This window comes from Metopolophium dirhodum, chromosome 4 (assembly GCF_019925205.1).
Source record: "Metopolophium dirhodum isolate CAU chromosome 4, ASM1992520v1, whole genome shotgun sequence".
Classification (NCBI taxonomy): domain Eukaryota; kingdom Metazoa; phylum Arthropoda; class Insecta; order Hemiptera; family Aphididae; genus Metopolophium; species Metopolophium dirhodum.
The window spans coordinates 1,030,177-1,047,056 of NC_083563.1; the positions used below are offsets into that span (position 1 = coordinate 1,030,177).

The following is a 16,880-nucleotide window of genomic DNA, read 5'->3' on the forward strand; positions in this document are numbered from 1 at the left end:
TCATTGCTGGATGTATATAAATCATTACTACAATTAATTCATAATATGTAATTGTAAAAATTGTGAGCAGAATTCATGTGTCAAAGAATATATTATGGAAAGTTCATCAATACATTAAGTAGGTAGGTAGGTATTATAAAAACCATTAACTAATAACTATAAGTTAAAAATTAAAGTTACGTTATATTTTCTATATACTTACATTGAAAATTATTTTCAGAGTGTTTTACTTTTTGTTAGGTTAGTTGTTAGTGTTATACTACTCTTTTACTTGTACCTGCTACAATAAAGAGACATACCTACTAGATTTCAATTTATATTTATGTAAAATGTTTTCAGACGAACTATTGTTATTTTATTCTAATTTAGTTTTTATCTTTATTAATTTTTGTTATAGATCCTATAATGGAGCGTACAATAATAAAGTCCCCCCAAGCGCGCCTGCTTAGGCCACGCTATACCCGAACGGACATTGTGAACAGACCCTACTTGTTTGAGCAGACCTGACTCTAGTAATACATTTCTTCCACAATTTTACTGTATTTCTTTAATATTGTAATAATATCGTTCGCCGGGCCACCAAGGTTGGCTGCGTCCGACGACTTAACTCCATCCCCAAGGCCCTAACATAGGTCAGTGCTCAGTGGCGGATCTAGAATTCGTTTTTTTTGGGGGAAGGCATTGTCTTTTTCCAAGTTTTAGGATATTTAAAAACGGCTCAATTTATTAATCTAGAAGCTAGGCCAAAGTGGGGAGCCTAGTCCCTCTTCCCCTCTTAAATACGCCACTGTCGTATACTCGTATGTATACAAATTAATTAATATAGAAATACAAATCAAATATATATCACAGTTTAAAATCAACGTGTTTATATTATTAAAAAGTGGTGGCACGCTACTATAGCGTATACCGTTTCAATCCTGATCAGAATCCCACATCATTACAATACATATAATGCTCATTTTATTAATTTACTTTTATTTTAAAAACTATATCAATATTTCTGAAAATCAGCACGGATTAATTATTTAAAGATACAATTATTAATATACAATATATTATCATGTAAATTATAAAAAAAAAAGATTAAATATTAAAATGTGATACTCAACTGCTCAAGTACCTATATTAAATGTTTAAATCAGAAGTAATTTGGTATCATATTAATATAATTTATAATTTAAGATATATTTATTTTACTTTTTGATTTGTATGGAACACTTGTTTGCAAATTGCAATAAAATATTAAAACTTTTACACACATACAGTTTGATTTATTTGTAACTAAATAATATGTATATGTATAAGTATGAAATATATAATTTAAACATTTTTTTTTTGTATTGTATGTTTCTTTACACAGCTGATAATATAATATAATATAATATAATATGATATAAATATAATATAATATAATATTTAATATGGTGGACAATATAAGAAAAAAATATATTATTGGTATAACCCTAAAACATATTATTTGTAAGATTTGTACTACAATAACTAATCTATGCCGCATTTATGTATACAAACAGAATGTTTGAGGCATTTTATACCGTTCATAGAATTTTCCCAACTTTCTATACATTTTATTTATCCAAATTTATGTGTGCAAAATGTGTGAAAAATGTGATGCACAATTGTTGGCAAGAAATCGAGTAGATGTAAATGGAAGAGTAAGAGGTACAAGGAAGAGGACATTTTGACACATGACTGACACTTGAGCAAATATGTAAAATTTTAATGTTTGACATAATATTATATTGGGTGAAAAGACGCATATTATGTTGGATGGTTCTCTGTATTTTCTTTGTTTTTACTCATTTTACTAATGAAGACGGAATAATAATCATTTTTTGGTATACATGTTTAACATGTTTAAATACAGATATTCATGCACATTTAACACATTATTCGATACAAAATTATACAGTTGAATAACATTGTAACAATTTAAAATTACCATATTATGATTAGTGTATAATATGTATAGACCAAAACCGTAAGCCTTTAGTTTAGAAAAAATATACAAAATATATTTAAATTATATAATTATTAATTTAAATCATACTAACATATAATATATGTGTCTGGTCGCGGTTTAGAATTAACAAAATAATGGAAGGGTTTTTAAGTGTTACGTACAGGTTTACTATTAAACATGAATAGCACCGAGGATGTGGAAATAGATTTGAGCACGTATATATAAAACGGCACATTTCTAAGAGTCGGGCTCAAGCCAAGTTAAAAAAATATACTTTTGAAACGAATAACAACTCAAACAATAACACAATCCTCTTACTTGGGGGGGGGGGGGGATTTAACAATATTATGAGTTAAACTATTAAATCTTAAATAACAATAAGTTAATATATACTCCCTTTTAAATGAAAAAAAATTGACAAACCTTTGGGAAAAGTCATTTTTAAAAAAAAAAATGTTTAATTATTATATAGGTTATAGGCAACTCATCAGTATTTACTATGATAATATTAGAACAGTAAACGAAGACTAGATATAGGAACCCTACAAAAATATTTGTCGATTTTATGAATTTTGTTATTTTTGGGAATACATAACAATTATTATACATTATTAAATCAAAATACCACCATGGTGGTAAAATTATGGTTGTAAATAAATAAATAAAGAGATGTGCGAATTTATATTTTTCTACATTCTTTTATTTTTTACAATATGACACATAGTTGAATAATTTGATTAATAAAAATCAAAATTATTAGGAATATAAATATAACCTTCTACGTATGAAGTTATAAAATTTAAATGTACATTTTGGGGTTTGGTCTTACAATCATCACACATCTCTAGATTTAAATAATACAAGCAAAAATTACAATTAAATATTATTAATATTATGAAAACAAAAAAATTTTAATAGGATAATAAAATATTTTCGTCCAACAAATACAATAATAATGATACATTGTATGGATAAAATAGATCAAAATTGAAAAAAATTTAAGAATATTATATCACAGTAAAAACAATAATTTTGTTTTATCTTAAATCATCAACACGTGTTTCTTAACACCACATGTATCTGTGATGAATTATAATTTATTATTGATTGAAAAAGTACCTATGCAATTTTCAGATTTTAATATTATATTTTGTAAAACTTCATAAGCATTAAAAATTAGAGCACACGTATTGATGTTTGATTGAAGCTTTTGGGTAGAAGAATTAATCTATTAGAGATTTAAAATTAAAGAAAGTTAAAGACAAAAAAAAAAAAGAAGTCCAAACATTATGTGACTTTAGTTAAAAGGCAGGCAAATTCAGTGAAATGCACATTTCAAAGCCCTACTGGACGGCATGGTTACACTGCAACAGTCGAACGATAGACGGATCACTTTTGGCACCTTCAATAAACTCCTCCAATGATAGACGGCCATCATTGTTCTTGTCCATCTGCCTAAAAATTTTATCTGTCCTCTTCTCTGGCGTCGATTCATCCTCAGGCATCTTCATTACAGTGCCAACCATCTTATAAATAGCCTGTATATACACAACATAATAAATAAATATAATTCATAAATAATTATTATTATCACTACTATTTGGAATTTCAAAAACTCACCGTAACAATTTCCAACATCTCTTGTCGTGAAATGAACCCATTGCCATCCAGGTCATACATGCTGAATGCCCATTTCAATTTCTGTTCCAACTTTCCACGCGATGTGACTGACAGAGCACAAAGGAATTCCCTGAAATCTATTGTTCCATCACTGTTGGCATCAAATGTTCGAAATACATGCTCTGCAAACTATTTTGGGCGTTTAAATGAGATATCTTTTACTTTCTTAAAACTAATTTACTTTAGATGCGTCACCGTAGGGAAAGAAATTTCCATAAATTTTCTTAAACTCTTCAACACTTAAATTACCACCTGGACAGTCCTTTAAAAAACCTTTATACCATTCTTGAATCTCAGCATCTGCAAATGATTAAATTCAACGGTTACTTTAATAAACATTAATAAAAAATTTGATTTTACCAGAAAATTCAGTATTTTGTCTTAGGTCTTCCAAGACCTCTGGCTTTAACTTGCTGTTTTGTTTTCCCATTTTTTTATCTTATTAAAAGATGTGTAGTCGAGAACCATTAAGCTTTCATTCTCATAATCTGTTAAGTTATAATTCAGTTTTATTACACAAGTATATAATAACTAATAAGAATGTTCAGATTTATCGACAGTATTATCAAGAACACCATAAAGAGTAGGTATTCGTTTATCATATTGGATGGTTTTCTGAAAGGTAAGTAAAGAAAAACACATTGGTTTGAGACATCAGAATGAAATAAATTTTTAGTTTTTGATTCATCTGTTAACCATACACAGCGCTCAGAGCAGAAAAGAAACGTAACATTTCCTAACCTTAAGAACTAATTGTCTAAACTATTTAAATTTAAACTTAGCCTATGTATAACAAATAAAAATAAAAATAGTTGTCACATTGAATATTTTTTACAATGTGTGCAAATAAATGTACGTATCGTATAAAACAAAATAAGATAATTAAAATAAGTTGGTCTGTTTGATGTAGTAGCTAGACATTATTGTTACTTACTATAAATGTATAACTATGACTTGTTAATTCTAAATGTAGGTACGTACATAAATATGAATATAATGTATTATGTTATATTATAATATATATTCATACACATTACACACATACATAAGTAAAGAAAATATAGTTCATTGGATTTTAAAATTACTATTAAGGACAACACTTGACACAGATTTTTTTACACTATGTTTATAATATAACATCTATAATTATTAGAATAATAATAATAATAATAATAATAATAATAATAATAATAATATTAATAATAATGGATTATACAAATTGGTGTATAGAAAAATTCTCGATTAATAATTAACCCTAAGTTTTTTTAAAATTTTTATAAACTTTACTAGATTATTAATAATGTACGCGTGTACATAGTGAACAAGAATAAAATACATTGTTGTGACATATATGTATAGAATAAAATATAATAAATGGCTACAAAAATATTACACGTACTCAAATTGTCTATATAATTTTTTCGTTTAATATGTTTTGTTGTCTGAAGAGTAATAATATATTTTATAACTTTATAAGATATGTCGAGATGGAAAAAAATAAAAAATAGTAATGCTTGAATTACTCAGGTTTTGTACACACAACAAGTTTAACCAAGTCAAGCGTTACCGTAAACATTAAGTATCCTTTTTCGTAAAAAAAAAAAATTAAGCGTTTCACACTTACAATCGCGTATTTTAAAAGTAATTAAATTGAATATAACATGAAAATTTATGGTTTAATATTTGGCCGTACACTATAATAACATACACATCACATATTATATGCATGATTTAAATGAAGTAACAGGTATAGAAATGATAACAATAATAATAATAATAATAATATGTTTAATTAAATAATAATTATAAATATAAAAAGTAAACGTATATCATAATTTGGTAACAGACACTTTGGTTGCGATTTATTGCTAATGGAATCCAACAATATAATATGTGCACCATCGACGAAAAAAATAGATAAGAAATTAAGTTATAAATTAATGTGATTAGATAATATAAATATATTGGTCCAAGAGAATGTATCTTAAAATTACAAGCGGCTTAATGAACTAGCCAAAGGTAATCAATAATAATAAAATACGATTTCGTCGCATGATTATTATATTTGTGCAGGATTTTGATTTCTGAACATAAAGTTCCCGTCAGTTTTAATACACGAATGGTCCACTCGATGACACGATTTTTGAACCCGAAAAAGCCAAGGTTTTTCCTTTTTATTGTATATATTTTTTTGTGTGTTTTCTTACAGCCAATTACCTTAATAGCATTATTATTGATGTAAAACTATAAAAATGACCCCGAAAATGGTTTTTGTTTTTTTTTTTACGGAGTTTTCAAATCCGGTGAACGTAATGGAGTTTTGTAATATTTTTTTTCATTTTTGAGCTTTACTTTGCACTGATTGAAACCTGTTTAAAATGAAAACATCGCAGGTTAACAGAGTTCAATTGAGTCTCCGTCGTAATTATAATAGTAATAATAAAAAAGAAACAAACAATAATAAATGGGAATGTGCAGAAAATTATTTACACAAATAAGTCACCAGGTGAAGTGGAAGCTAACTTGAGATTCGGGAAATCGTTACTCGGAAAAAGGCCTCGGAGGTTTGCCGATGTGTTTATATACTACGCCATACTATGCAAATCGACCCAAGAAGAAAGGGGGCGGACACCCCACGAGATGTAAAACGCATACCACCTGGCAACCTGCGCATTAAAATCATATGTACCGTAGATAAATTACCCTATTAGAGAAAATATAACCATAAGAAAACAATTCGTTTTTTTTTTTTATATATTTTTGTTTTTTTTTTTGGATTCAAATTTTTTTTTTTTAGAAAAAACGGGTTTACTTGTTTTGTTTTGTTTTTTTTTTTTTGGCACCGACAAAGGCGTACCCTACGGGGCGAGAGAAAAAGATATACAAAAAAATGCGGCGAAATATAATATTATATTGGGCTTTCACGCCAGCCGTGGCAGTGGTTATGGTGCGAGCATCTTGGATAGCTCTTCGTCCTGTAAACAGCCTTTAAGGAATTCGTCCTGGGTCAACTGTCCGTCGTTATTCTCATCCATTTTGGCGAATATATTTTTAGCCCGATCTTCTGCCGAGTCAGCTGGACGATTAGATGAACATGCACCCAACATATCGTAGATGGCCTACGAAAATATAAAAGAAAAATCAGTCTCAATATCTATTTACTCCCAAGATTAACCGTCGAAAACAGGAATAATGATTTATACTCCTTTTTTGGGCTGAATGATCTAATGCAAATAATTTGTACGACTAGTCTTTTAGTACATTTTAAATACATTTTTTTAAATAATCACCATTGAAGTATAAGTAAAAACAAAACATAAATAGGTACATAAACGTTTTAATGGTCAAGTAAATAAGGTAGCGTTTTGTACCTATCATATTATCAATAGACGTTTGTACCTGAACGATTTTCGTCATCTCTTGAATATCGATGACTCCGTTGCCGTCCACGTCATACATTCTGAATGCCCATTTTAGTTTTTCCTCCGGTGTACCGGACGACGTGACGTCTATGGCTAATAGAAACTCCTGTAACCGATATAGAAATGCACGGTTTTTAATGGCGCCTGTTTAGTGCGGAGGGTTGGGTTGCAGGTTTATGGGTGGGAGCGACCTCATGAATAATAAAAAGTTGATATTTCATTGAACGATCGGAAGGGGTCCGGGTGAAGTTCATTTGACGACCTTTAACGGGTGGGCGACATATGGGAAAATTCAATAAAACCACTCAGGAAATGGTGTTTTTTTTCGATTGCATTCTGATATTATATTAACATAGTATATAATAAAGGTATAGTTTGTAAAATATTATCGAGTGACTCACTTTGAAGTCTATGTAACCATTTTTATCCATATCAAATGTCCGAAATACGTGATCGCAGAATTCTTCGGCATTACCGCTTGGAAAGAACATTTTGTACATGTCCACAAATTTGGCGGGTGTTAAACGGCCATTTGGACAGTCTTGCTAAAATAAAACAAATTATGTTATGAAATATGAAAATCGTTACACATAATAGTTTATATTTATTTCGTATTATTATTTGGGATACAATCATTATAATACCACCTGAACAGCGTGAGTTTGGGATGTTATTATTATAATATTTACGAAACACGCGGGAATTTACATAAACCGATTTGATTTACTTGTCCATTTCAAACCGATAAATGCAGTAATATTAAATTATAATCACTCCTCCGGGGCTTATATATACACGCTGAAAAGGTCATTATTACATTTTGCTTGATTCGAAAAGGGTTGAATATAATATTATAATGTGAAGTGTTGTGAAACCTCAGTCCATATTTCAATATATAAAATATATTATAGTCTAAGACTAATGGGTTCATACAATGGATTTCGTGCCATAATGACAAACCATTATTTCAAAACAATTTAAATGATATTTGAAACTTTTGAAAGTTGTATTCTAACTTCATATGACAGATGTCTCCCTGAAAACGTTATTAATTATGCTTAGGGGCTGGGTTTTTAAGCAAACAATTATTAACGTTTTTCGAAAATATATTTTTGGAAATTTTGAAGATAGGTACTGTGCAATCAATTTTAACATTTTATATTGGTCGTATTTGTTTTACTCATATATTTATTTGGTGGAACCACTAACAACTTTTGATTAAACCTAAATTTGCATGTTTGATTGTATGTACCTACCTATTTAAATACAATAGTATACAATTCAATAAACATGGGTACACGTTATTGTTGGTTCATTATGGAAGTGAATATTGTGTAAAACGAATGTATTTGCTGCTTTACTTTTAATAGTTATAAAATAGTTAATAAAGACGGACACGAGTCCAAAGGAAACATAGTATTTTTGGCACAATCGCTGTAGGCACCGAGAACATCGGAGCAGATGACGGCTTATTCGCCAAAATATGTTAGAAGACGGAACGCATCCGAAATATACAACAGTATAATAGTACAGCAACTGAATTGAACGAGTAACAGGAGGCGATAACAACCTGAGCGCTATATTGTTTCACGACGAAAATACTGGTTGTATAGTTATGGACGTTTTCCGGGCACAAATAGGCTACAACATAATATAATAATGTCTGATGTGTATGTAAGATAGAAACGGCTGAAATGTATACGGAGAGCGGTAAAGGTAAATAAATCGAAGTGACGGATCCTGTGGGACAAGACTGACTACGCAGTCGAATGGGTTTGCCAACACAATAACGGCGGCAGCGTTGTCTTTTGGGCCGCGGAGAGAGAGAATAAAGAGAGAGGAGAAAAAGGGGGGGGGGATAGAGAGAGTGTGAGAGAGAGGGTGAGAGAGTGTGAGAGAGAGGGGTGGAGGGAGGCGTGATACACGGGTGTATACTGCAGACTTCTTACCCCGTCGGGAGAACTCAATTAATCATCCTCCGGGTTAATGCCATTAATCTTACAAAACAAAATCCAGAAAAGGTTAATACCTCCGCCCGCGTTGCAACTCTTCCCGACAGACCGAACTCCATCGCCGTGTGTTTTTGGCGGTGACGTTGCAACCAACGACAAGGTAAATTATTCGCACGACAAGTTTCTCCCATACACATTGTTGTAATATATGACGGTAACGCATAACACGTCTTCATATTATACATACATATTATCATTCATCGTACGCTAAATAGACGAGAATAGAAAACGCATAAAAGGAGAGTAAAAATAATTATCAGACGCATTAATATATCGCATCTGTTAAAATTCAATATCACCAATAAAATTATTTTGCGATTTGGTGGTAATCAAATGTATGCACCACATTTTTTTATATCTTTATAAGTTATAAAAAAAACGTTTATATGTATTATATAATATGTTAGTAGGTACTTTAAAGATTTAAACATTAGTTATACGTTAGTGTATAAACCCTATAAATAAAAAAATCGATATTTTAAAAATTGTGTTTCCGTTGCCATTTTTTTTAACCGATAACTTTTAAAATCGATGTATTTAAATTTAATAATATCATTTAGCTATTACATATATAGCTATTTCGTATAATTTTCCTATGAACAATTTCAATCCGATTGTATTAATATAACATCGAAGTTGTGAAAATAATCTGTCCTATAAGGAAACTTAAGATTAAGAAATTAAGAGGCAAATAATTTGTAACAAGGTTTAGTTGATTTGATGAAAATGGTTATGATACTTTTTTTACAAAACATTTTATTGGATTTTGTATGAAGTTATAAAAATTAATTCATCTCTATTGGTAAAATATATTTTAATTTGAGTTTTATAAATTATGCAATTTTTTTTTTTACTGGGATGATTACAATAAAAGTTTTTTAAAAGGTGAATTTTAATTCCTAAGTATAAAATAGTTATTTGATTTGTGAATTATTAAGAAATGTTTCAAACGTTTTTTTTTTGTCAATTTATTACGAATGACTTTAATACTACCACGTGGCACGTTGACTTATTATGGGTTTGGTTGTTGGATCATTTTTAGAGCGGATTAAAGGTTATTTCATATAGAGCGTAAACAATTTGTCAGATATAAAAATGATGGTTCTTTCGAGATTAAAATGACATCTGGTGTTTGTCCCTCGAGGATAGTTTTTAAAACCTTTATATTTTTTTCTCCGAGTCGTTAATAACGTAAGTCAGGATTTTTTAAGCATTTCATTTTTTTACTGCAGAAAACGTACATAACATCCAAAGTTTTTTTTCCTACAGTTAAGTGTATTTTTCATCTTAAGAGATATAATAATACCTACCTACCTATTTATATAACATTTAATAAAAATCTCGTAAAATTATGTAAGATATTAAAAAAATTAAAAACATATTTCGATGCATTAATATACCTACATTCAAATGATTCTGTCAGTAAAGTTAACAATCGAATAGAACATAAAGTATTTGTTTAACCATACATAGATATTAATATGTCGACAAATTTCTAAATAATTAGAAGTTGGCGTAATGTTACAATTAATATTTATTTTTTTTCAAACCAATTTTTAGGATATTATACAAATATCATATAAGTAGAATAATAATAAAAAGAACAATATGTTTAAGTGAATAAAAAATCATATATATATATATATATTATACAATGTAAACATATGAGTTTAACATACAGTTTAACTATCATATAAAATTATAAAATAAACAAATATGTGATTACTGATTATAAACTATACCAGTGGTCCAAATTGGAAAAATGTTCAGCCTCCCAAAGTATTTTTTTTAAATAGTTATCAATTAAACACCTATATTAATATTCTATTCATAAATTGTGAGCGCTTTTAGGATATTTATTTTTCTTTTTTTTTGGGGTCAAAGCCCTTTTAAGCCCTTTAAGTCCACCCTATTGTGCCACTACACTTATGTTGTTTAAATTATTACATCATTTGAATTCTCATGTATTTGTAATAAGTATATAAACTTCGTATTTTTTACATAATCCAATCTTACTTTTTAAAAAAGAGGATAATACACGTATTTAAATTTCTATTCAAATTGTAGGGCTAAAAGGGAAATAACACCGTAAATAATAATATAGTAATAGATAAGCACACTGCTGTTAACTTAATAATAAATAGTATATGATTGAAAACTTTAAAATGTAAAATGAAAAAATACATTTAAGTTATTTAAATTATGTATTATTCATTATTATTTTACACGTAGTATATAATAATAATAATAACGTTTTCCAATATTTTTTTTAAAGTAAGCCATGTTACGCTTCATAAGGTACAAAAGTATTAAGTAAAAATAATAATGATAAAAAGTTTAAAAACAACATAAAGTTCTTGTTCATATTCAATTCAGAATACTCTGCCAGAAGTCTTGGTTCGACGGTAAAAAAAATATTACACAAAATAAGAATTAGTTTTAAGAAAAGTTTTTTACATGTACTAAAATAGATTAATAATTTTAGGATGACTGTTATCTTTAGAATAATATATATTAGGCGTATAAAGTATAATATTAACATGGTTTGTTTTTTTAAATACACGATCATTAATTTAAAATATTTTAATAATTGTTGAATTCATAATCACAAAGACCATAGGTACTTGTAATGAATTATTAAATTAACATACTTGAATGCATATCTAATTGATACTTTCTTTCAAATTAAAATAATATGTAAATATAGTTTTGTTAGTCTGAATAAGAATATTATGTAAGTAGACCTAACTGTAAACGTAATAATCACTAAAATTACTTTTCTAATTTCTTCATACACGATAAATTATCTTACTATAGAAATATATCATTATATAGGTAAATAATTAGGTTTGCATAAATCCAAATAGATAAATATTTAATATTAAATAAGACTAATTTTAGTATATGTAATTAACAAAAACTGAATTAATGTTTAATTACACAAATGCAATTGCCATGAATTATAAGCCGGGGACAATTTATTGTAACATTATATTGTTCACGATTTAAGCTGCTTAAACCAAAGATATAATTCGGAGTGATTTATGTGCATGGTTTACATGCATGGTGTACGTTTAAATCCAATTTATTGGTCCTCTAAGTCGGTTGACTGTGTGATTGTGACCACTGACCAATGGCCATTAAAGTTTCAAGGTTAAATGGGGGGGAAGGGGGGTTATTAAACATTATACAAATCCAGAAGTATAAATGTTCAATATCCATAATCATAAGTTACAACCAATTTAAACAAAATAAGTATATAATATAATATATTTATACATATATTATATATATATATTATACCAGGGTATTTTTGATTGCGAAAAATGCATAATCGAAGCCAGGTTTATAATACATATTATATACATAGTGATTCACAAAGCATGTTCATTCCTTATTTTTCTTCAATAATGCAGTTATTCAAAGCCGGATAATTGAAAATTACTTATGTGAATATTTTTTATTTTTGTTTTTCCAACGAGAAAACTCCCTTCGTACTGTGAATTATTTAGCGGCTAAATTTTTCTTAAAAATGTGACGCATTAAAATCAACATTTTAAATGAGTAGTTTTGAGATATTTAACATAGCGTACTAGGGATAATAGGTCCACGATAATGGGTTTGACAATTATTGAGGCTGTTAGTGATTTTAACTTTAAAGTGATTAATACATTAATAACAATTTTTAAAAATGGTTGAAGTATAATAAATACTAAATCCAATATAACATCTATTTTTATTTTTGTAAAACCATTTTTAAGAACTATTATTTTTAGTATAAATATTTTAATAACTGAGAAACTACTCAATCGAATTTTGGCTTAGGTACTTGTACATTAAAATTTTCAAACAAATTATCCATTAAAAAAATTACAATAAAAAAGAGGGGTTCTCGTTTAAAAACAGAAGTTTGTATCACTACAGGACACTCCAGTCTAGAAAACTACAAGTACTACAAACAAATTCAAGTATTTGAAAATATAGTCTTTAAACGTATTTAAAAATTCTAAAAATCAGAATTTGAATAAATTAATTATTAAAGAAAAAATGGGTGTGAGCATGTTTCATGAATCACTCTGTAACCATACAGGGTTGTGTTGAATTAAACTTATAATTAATGTGTTACCAATATTCTGTTATACCTATACATCATATAAAATACACGAAACACGACCTGTCACAGGTAGTGAAAGTTTGATTTAAAGATAATTGATTTGTTGAATCTTCTTTGACGTAGAGGTTTCCAAACCGAATTTATTGCTCCAGCACAAATATTAACAAATGCAATTTTCTTTATACTTAACATGTTAATTGTTATAAAACAATGTTAGATTATTATCGATTTCTTTTTCGTATTACAAATACATTGTTATATTTACATGAAACTAAATATAAGATTTGTATACAATTATTATTTAAATACGAAATTATAATTTATTCAATTTTAATGTAGATGTATGATGTATGATGTACCTACCTATAACTACCATTTCAGTTATTAAAGGAAGGATGTTAAATATAAGTACCTATGTTCGAATTGTACCTATAGTAAAAGCTTGAAATTCAATAACAAATTTACTGACTTTTCGTTGCTTTCAAATTAAAAAAAAAATACAATACAGTAAAAAAGGTAGCAAAACTTTTCTTTTTTATACATTATGTTCTAAACCATAAAACACCATGTTCTAAGGATGTATAACACAATAACAAAAGTTCAGATTTTATATCCAAAACAAATATAATCTTATGTATCTTGCTACTGCAAGTTGTTTTAAACTTTAAAATTATAAAAATTCTTAATAAAAACTGAAATTTCAAATAAAATACAATACCTATATAGGTAAGTTTATTTTTTAATGAACATGGAAAAACCTCCAGATGCAGTAAGTAACTTATAAAACTTTAACTCATTAAAAAAAATACACGATATAATTTTAACTCATGTTTCCACTAGGTACTCACTATTAAGATAAACAAAATATTTAGAAAATTATTGAGGAATAATAAGGGAGACGGGAGTACAAAAGTATACATATTGTTATATATTATTTATATGTTTACAATTTTAAAAGTTATTCGTTTAAGTGTTCAATTCTAATACCTTTTAAAAATTGATATTACAATTTTTGTAAGTAGGTATAAGGGTATGGTAAAAATAAACGAAAAATGAGAGTTTAACTGATAAACATTTAATCACGGATAAGCCTACAGTCTTATAACCCAGGATTAAAGTTAATAGGATTATAGGAACACGATGAAAACTAACACTTTAACCCTATTTAGTCAACATTTTATCAACTCCGAACTTTATTATATACCCAATGTACATAGTAATATACTATTATATTTTGCATATTGCATGATATCTTGTATTTATTCATTTATGGTTTATCTTTTAAGCAACTTTCGGTTCCAAAACAGTTTTATTCCATTAAATCTAATACACGTATCTCTTAACTATTTTGGATTTGAGTTTTTATATTTTGTCTTAAATTAATCCTAGGAATTTATTAAGTATGAACTCAAAATATATAAAAACGTTTAGTAGGTATAGTATATAGTGTCTGAAAATCAAAATTAAAAAAAAAGTAATTAACAGTGGCAAAACTGATAAAACATTTGATATAGCGAAGACAGCGAAGTTATAAAAACAATTTTTGTACTTATCAATTTGAAAATATAATTCGACGTTCAACAAATACTTGCACATAAAATATAATTACAATTGATATTAATTTATTTATATGGTATCAAAAATTATAGAACAAATAAACTCAAACCAAGTTTTTATTACGTTTCAGACTTGCGTGACATTGTGAACAATAACAACAATAGAAGAAGTATGTTCTTATGGGATTTGTTGAATCCTTTGTGGGAAAGGGAAAAACGGTGTACGTGAAATGACTATTATTGATCAGACTACAAAAGTCTCCAGAAATAATATAGTTGAACGAACAAGTACGAACAATTTAGAGAACTGAAAGAAACGTCGTCACATTGATTTTTTCAAAAGGAATTGAAAAAATATGCTCAATGAAAAACAAAATGAAGAATAAACTTGCGTAGTTCAGTCTTTATCTGATCCATATGGATTATTATTAGATGTTAAAAAGTCAAACCACGAGGGACTTGCTAAGGCAGTGATCAGTGGACAATTATTATAAGTAATCGACGAAGAATAACGCGTATTAGAATGGTTAAAATACAGATCATTATAATTAATAATAACTGATAATAATTACAACCACGCGGTACTTACTTTGAAACCTTTGTACCATTCTTTAATGGTCGCTTCGTCGTATCTCGTGTGGGATTTTAAGAAGTCCATGTCCTCTTTGGACAACTTGTCTTTGCTACCGAAACAACCCATGTCTGCAACAAAATACGATAACATAACAGTTAAACATTTATCGGCTGTACAACAAGTGGTTTTTTTACGTGCTCAACAGTATACGTGATGTTTCCGGTTAAAATTAATTGGGGTAAAAATATCTCTTTCACTATTATTGTGTTTCTATCAAACGGGCTTCACGCGTACACCGTTTGCCCGCTGTACCCCTTAATTGAAAGCTTCCTGCTCTATGCGCATGGCAATAAAACCACTTGACCCCAATTTCGGCGATTGCTGTGGATTTGCTTTTAAGCAAGTTCGGAAAAATGTTTCCTAATCCCAGAGCGTTGTTCGATATTCATAATTTAGCCAACCAGTACGGCAGTACTACGTGTCATACCTATCCATAATTTTTGAATACAATATATTCCATACAATGCATTTATTGGTATACTGCAGTATATATGTACACACATTTTTAAGAAAGAACATAGTACAATAATATAGACACATATATATATATATATATATATAATGCTACAATAGTTTTTGGTGTATTCAGAGAGACAGAGAGTAAATACCGCGATTTAATATACAATATATTATATTTTATCATTTTTGTATTTTTATACACATCACTCGAGTCTATCGCGCGTGTACACACAACTACACAAGCTCACGCCCGCAAAGATTTATAGGTCATACCTCGCATAAGTCTGCTGCTGTCATCTTATGACTAAATGGTTTTGATGGATGTTCACGAATCTTTAAAGATATTACGTTTTAAAAATAAATCTGATAAGGTATGTACCAGCTACCTATAATAGCAGAAAACTATTGCTTGTAAGTGAATCGCATGTTTTTACTTATTTTATAGAAATGTTGTTTTCCTTAAACAGTCTGTCCCGATTCATGATAATACTTATTTATAGAATATAAATGTACATAATATTTAGCATTTATCTACTTTATATTTTTGTGAAATTCAAAGTTGATTAAACAGTTAATTTATATACTCCCCCGTAGGTACTTACTATAGTTACTACTATTGTGGTAGTTATGTTAACAATAATTTAAAAACCCAAATAAAAAAAATTATCAAAGGCCATATTAGTAATTGAATGATGATTTTTACCAACGTAATTTAAGAAATCAAAATCGTTTTTTTTTTTTTACAAAAATATTAAAAATGTTATAATATGTACAATCTACATTCTACATAATATATTGTGCGTCTAAGTTGAGATATTATGATTTGTTTTTAAATTATTTTGTAATATCATAATTTATTATTCATTAGGGAGACGCCTAAAACAAAAATTGTATTTTATTTTAGATAAAAGATAATTAAAAACAAAAATGAGATAAAAATTAATTTCACTTGAAAAAATGATATATATACCAATTCAAATGAATAACATTAAGTATTTTGGTCATTAAGTAAAGTGAAT

The 16,880-nt window shown here is 28.1% G+C and overlaps 2 protein-coding genes across 7 annotated transcripts in view; both read right to left on the reverse strand.

Annotated features, from left to right (window-relative positions):
- Nucleotides 1-1,229: 1,229 nt before the first annotated feature.
- LOC132942414 (neurocalcin homolog) overlaps nt 1,230-16,880 on the reverse strand; it is a 95,374-nt gene continuing 79,723 nt past the window's right edge. For 2 of the 4 annotated variants that reach the window (XM_061010756.1, XM_061010758.1), the window contains exons 2-5: nt 4,025-4,152; nt 3,846-3,964; nt 3,605-3,793; nt 1,230-3,522 (exon numbers count right to left, since the gene is read on the reverse strand). In XM_061010756.1, coding sequence (XP_060866739.1) covers nt 3,328-3,522; nt 3,605-3,793; nt 3,846-3,964; nt 4,025-4,094 — 573 coding nt within the window. In that variant the 5' untranslated portion in view covers nt 4,095-4,152 and the 3' untranslated portion in view covers nt 1,230-3,327. Of the gene's footprint in view, nt 3,523-3,604; nt 3,794-3,845; nt 3,965-4,024; nt 4,153-13,959; nt 13,971-16,880 lie in introns of those variants that run through there. The other 2 variants (XM_061010757.1, XM_061010755.1) reach the window with 2 other exon arrangements.
- Nucleotides 4,310-16,880, reverse strand: part of LOC132942413 (neuronal calcium sensor 2) — a 92,294-nt gene continuing 79,723 nt past the window's right edge. For all 3 annotated transcript variants that reach the window (XM_061010753.1, XM_061010752.1, XM_061010754.1), the window contains 4 exons: nt 15,358-15,470; nt 7,488-7,631; nt 7,064-7,192; nt 4,310-6,783 (listed from right to left, as the gene is read on the reverse strand). In XM_061010753.1, coding sequence (XP_060866736.1) covers nt 6,607-6,783; nt 7,064-7,192; nt 7,488-7,631; nt 15,358-15,470 — 563 coding nt within the window. In that variant the 3' untranslated portion in view covers nt 4,310-6,606. The remainder of the gene's footprint in view (nt 6,784-7,063; nt 7,193-7,487; nt 7,632-15,357; nt 15,471-16,880) is intronic.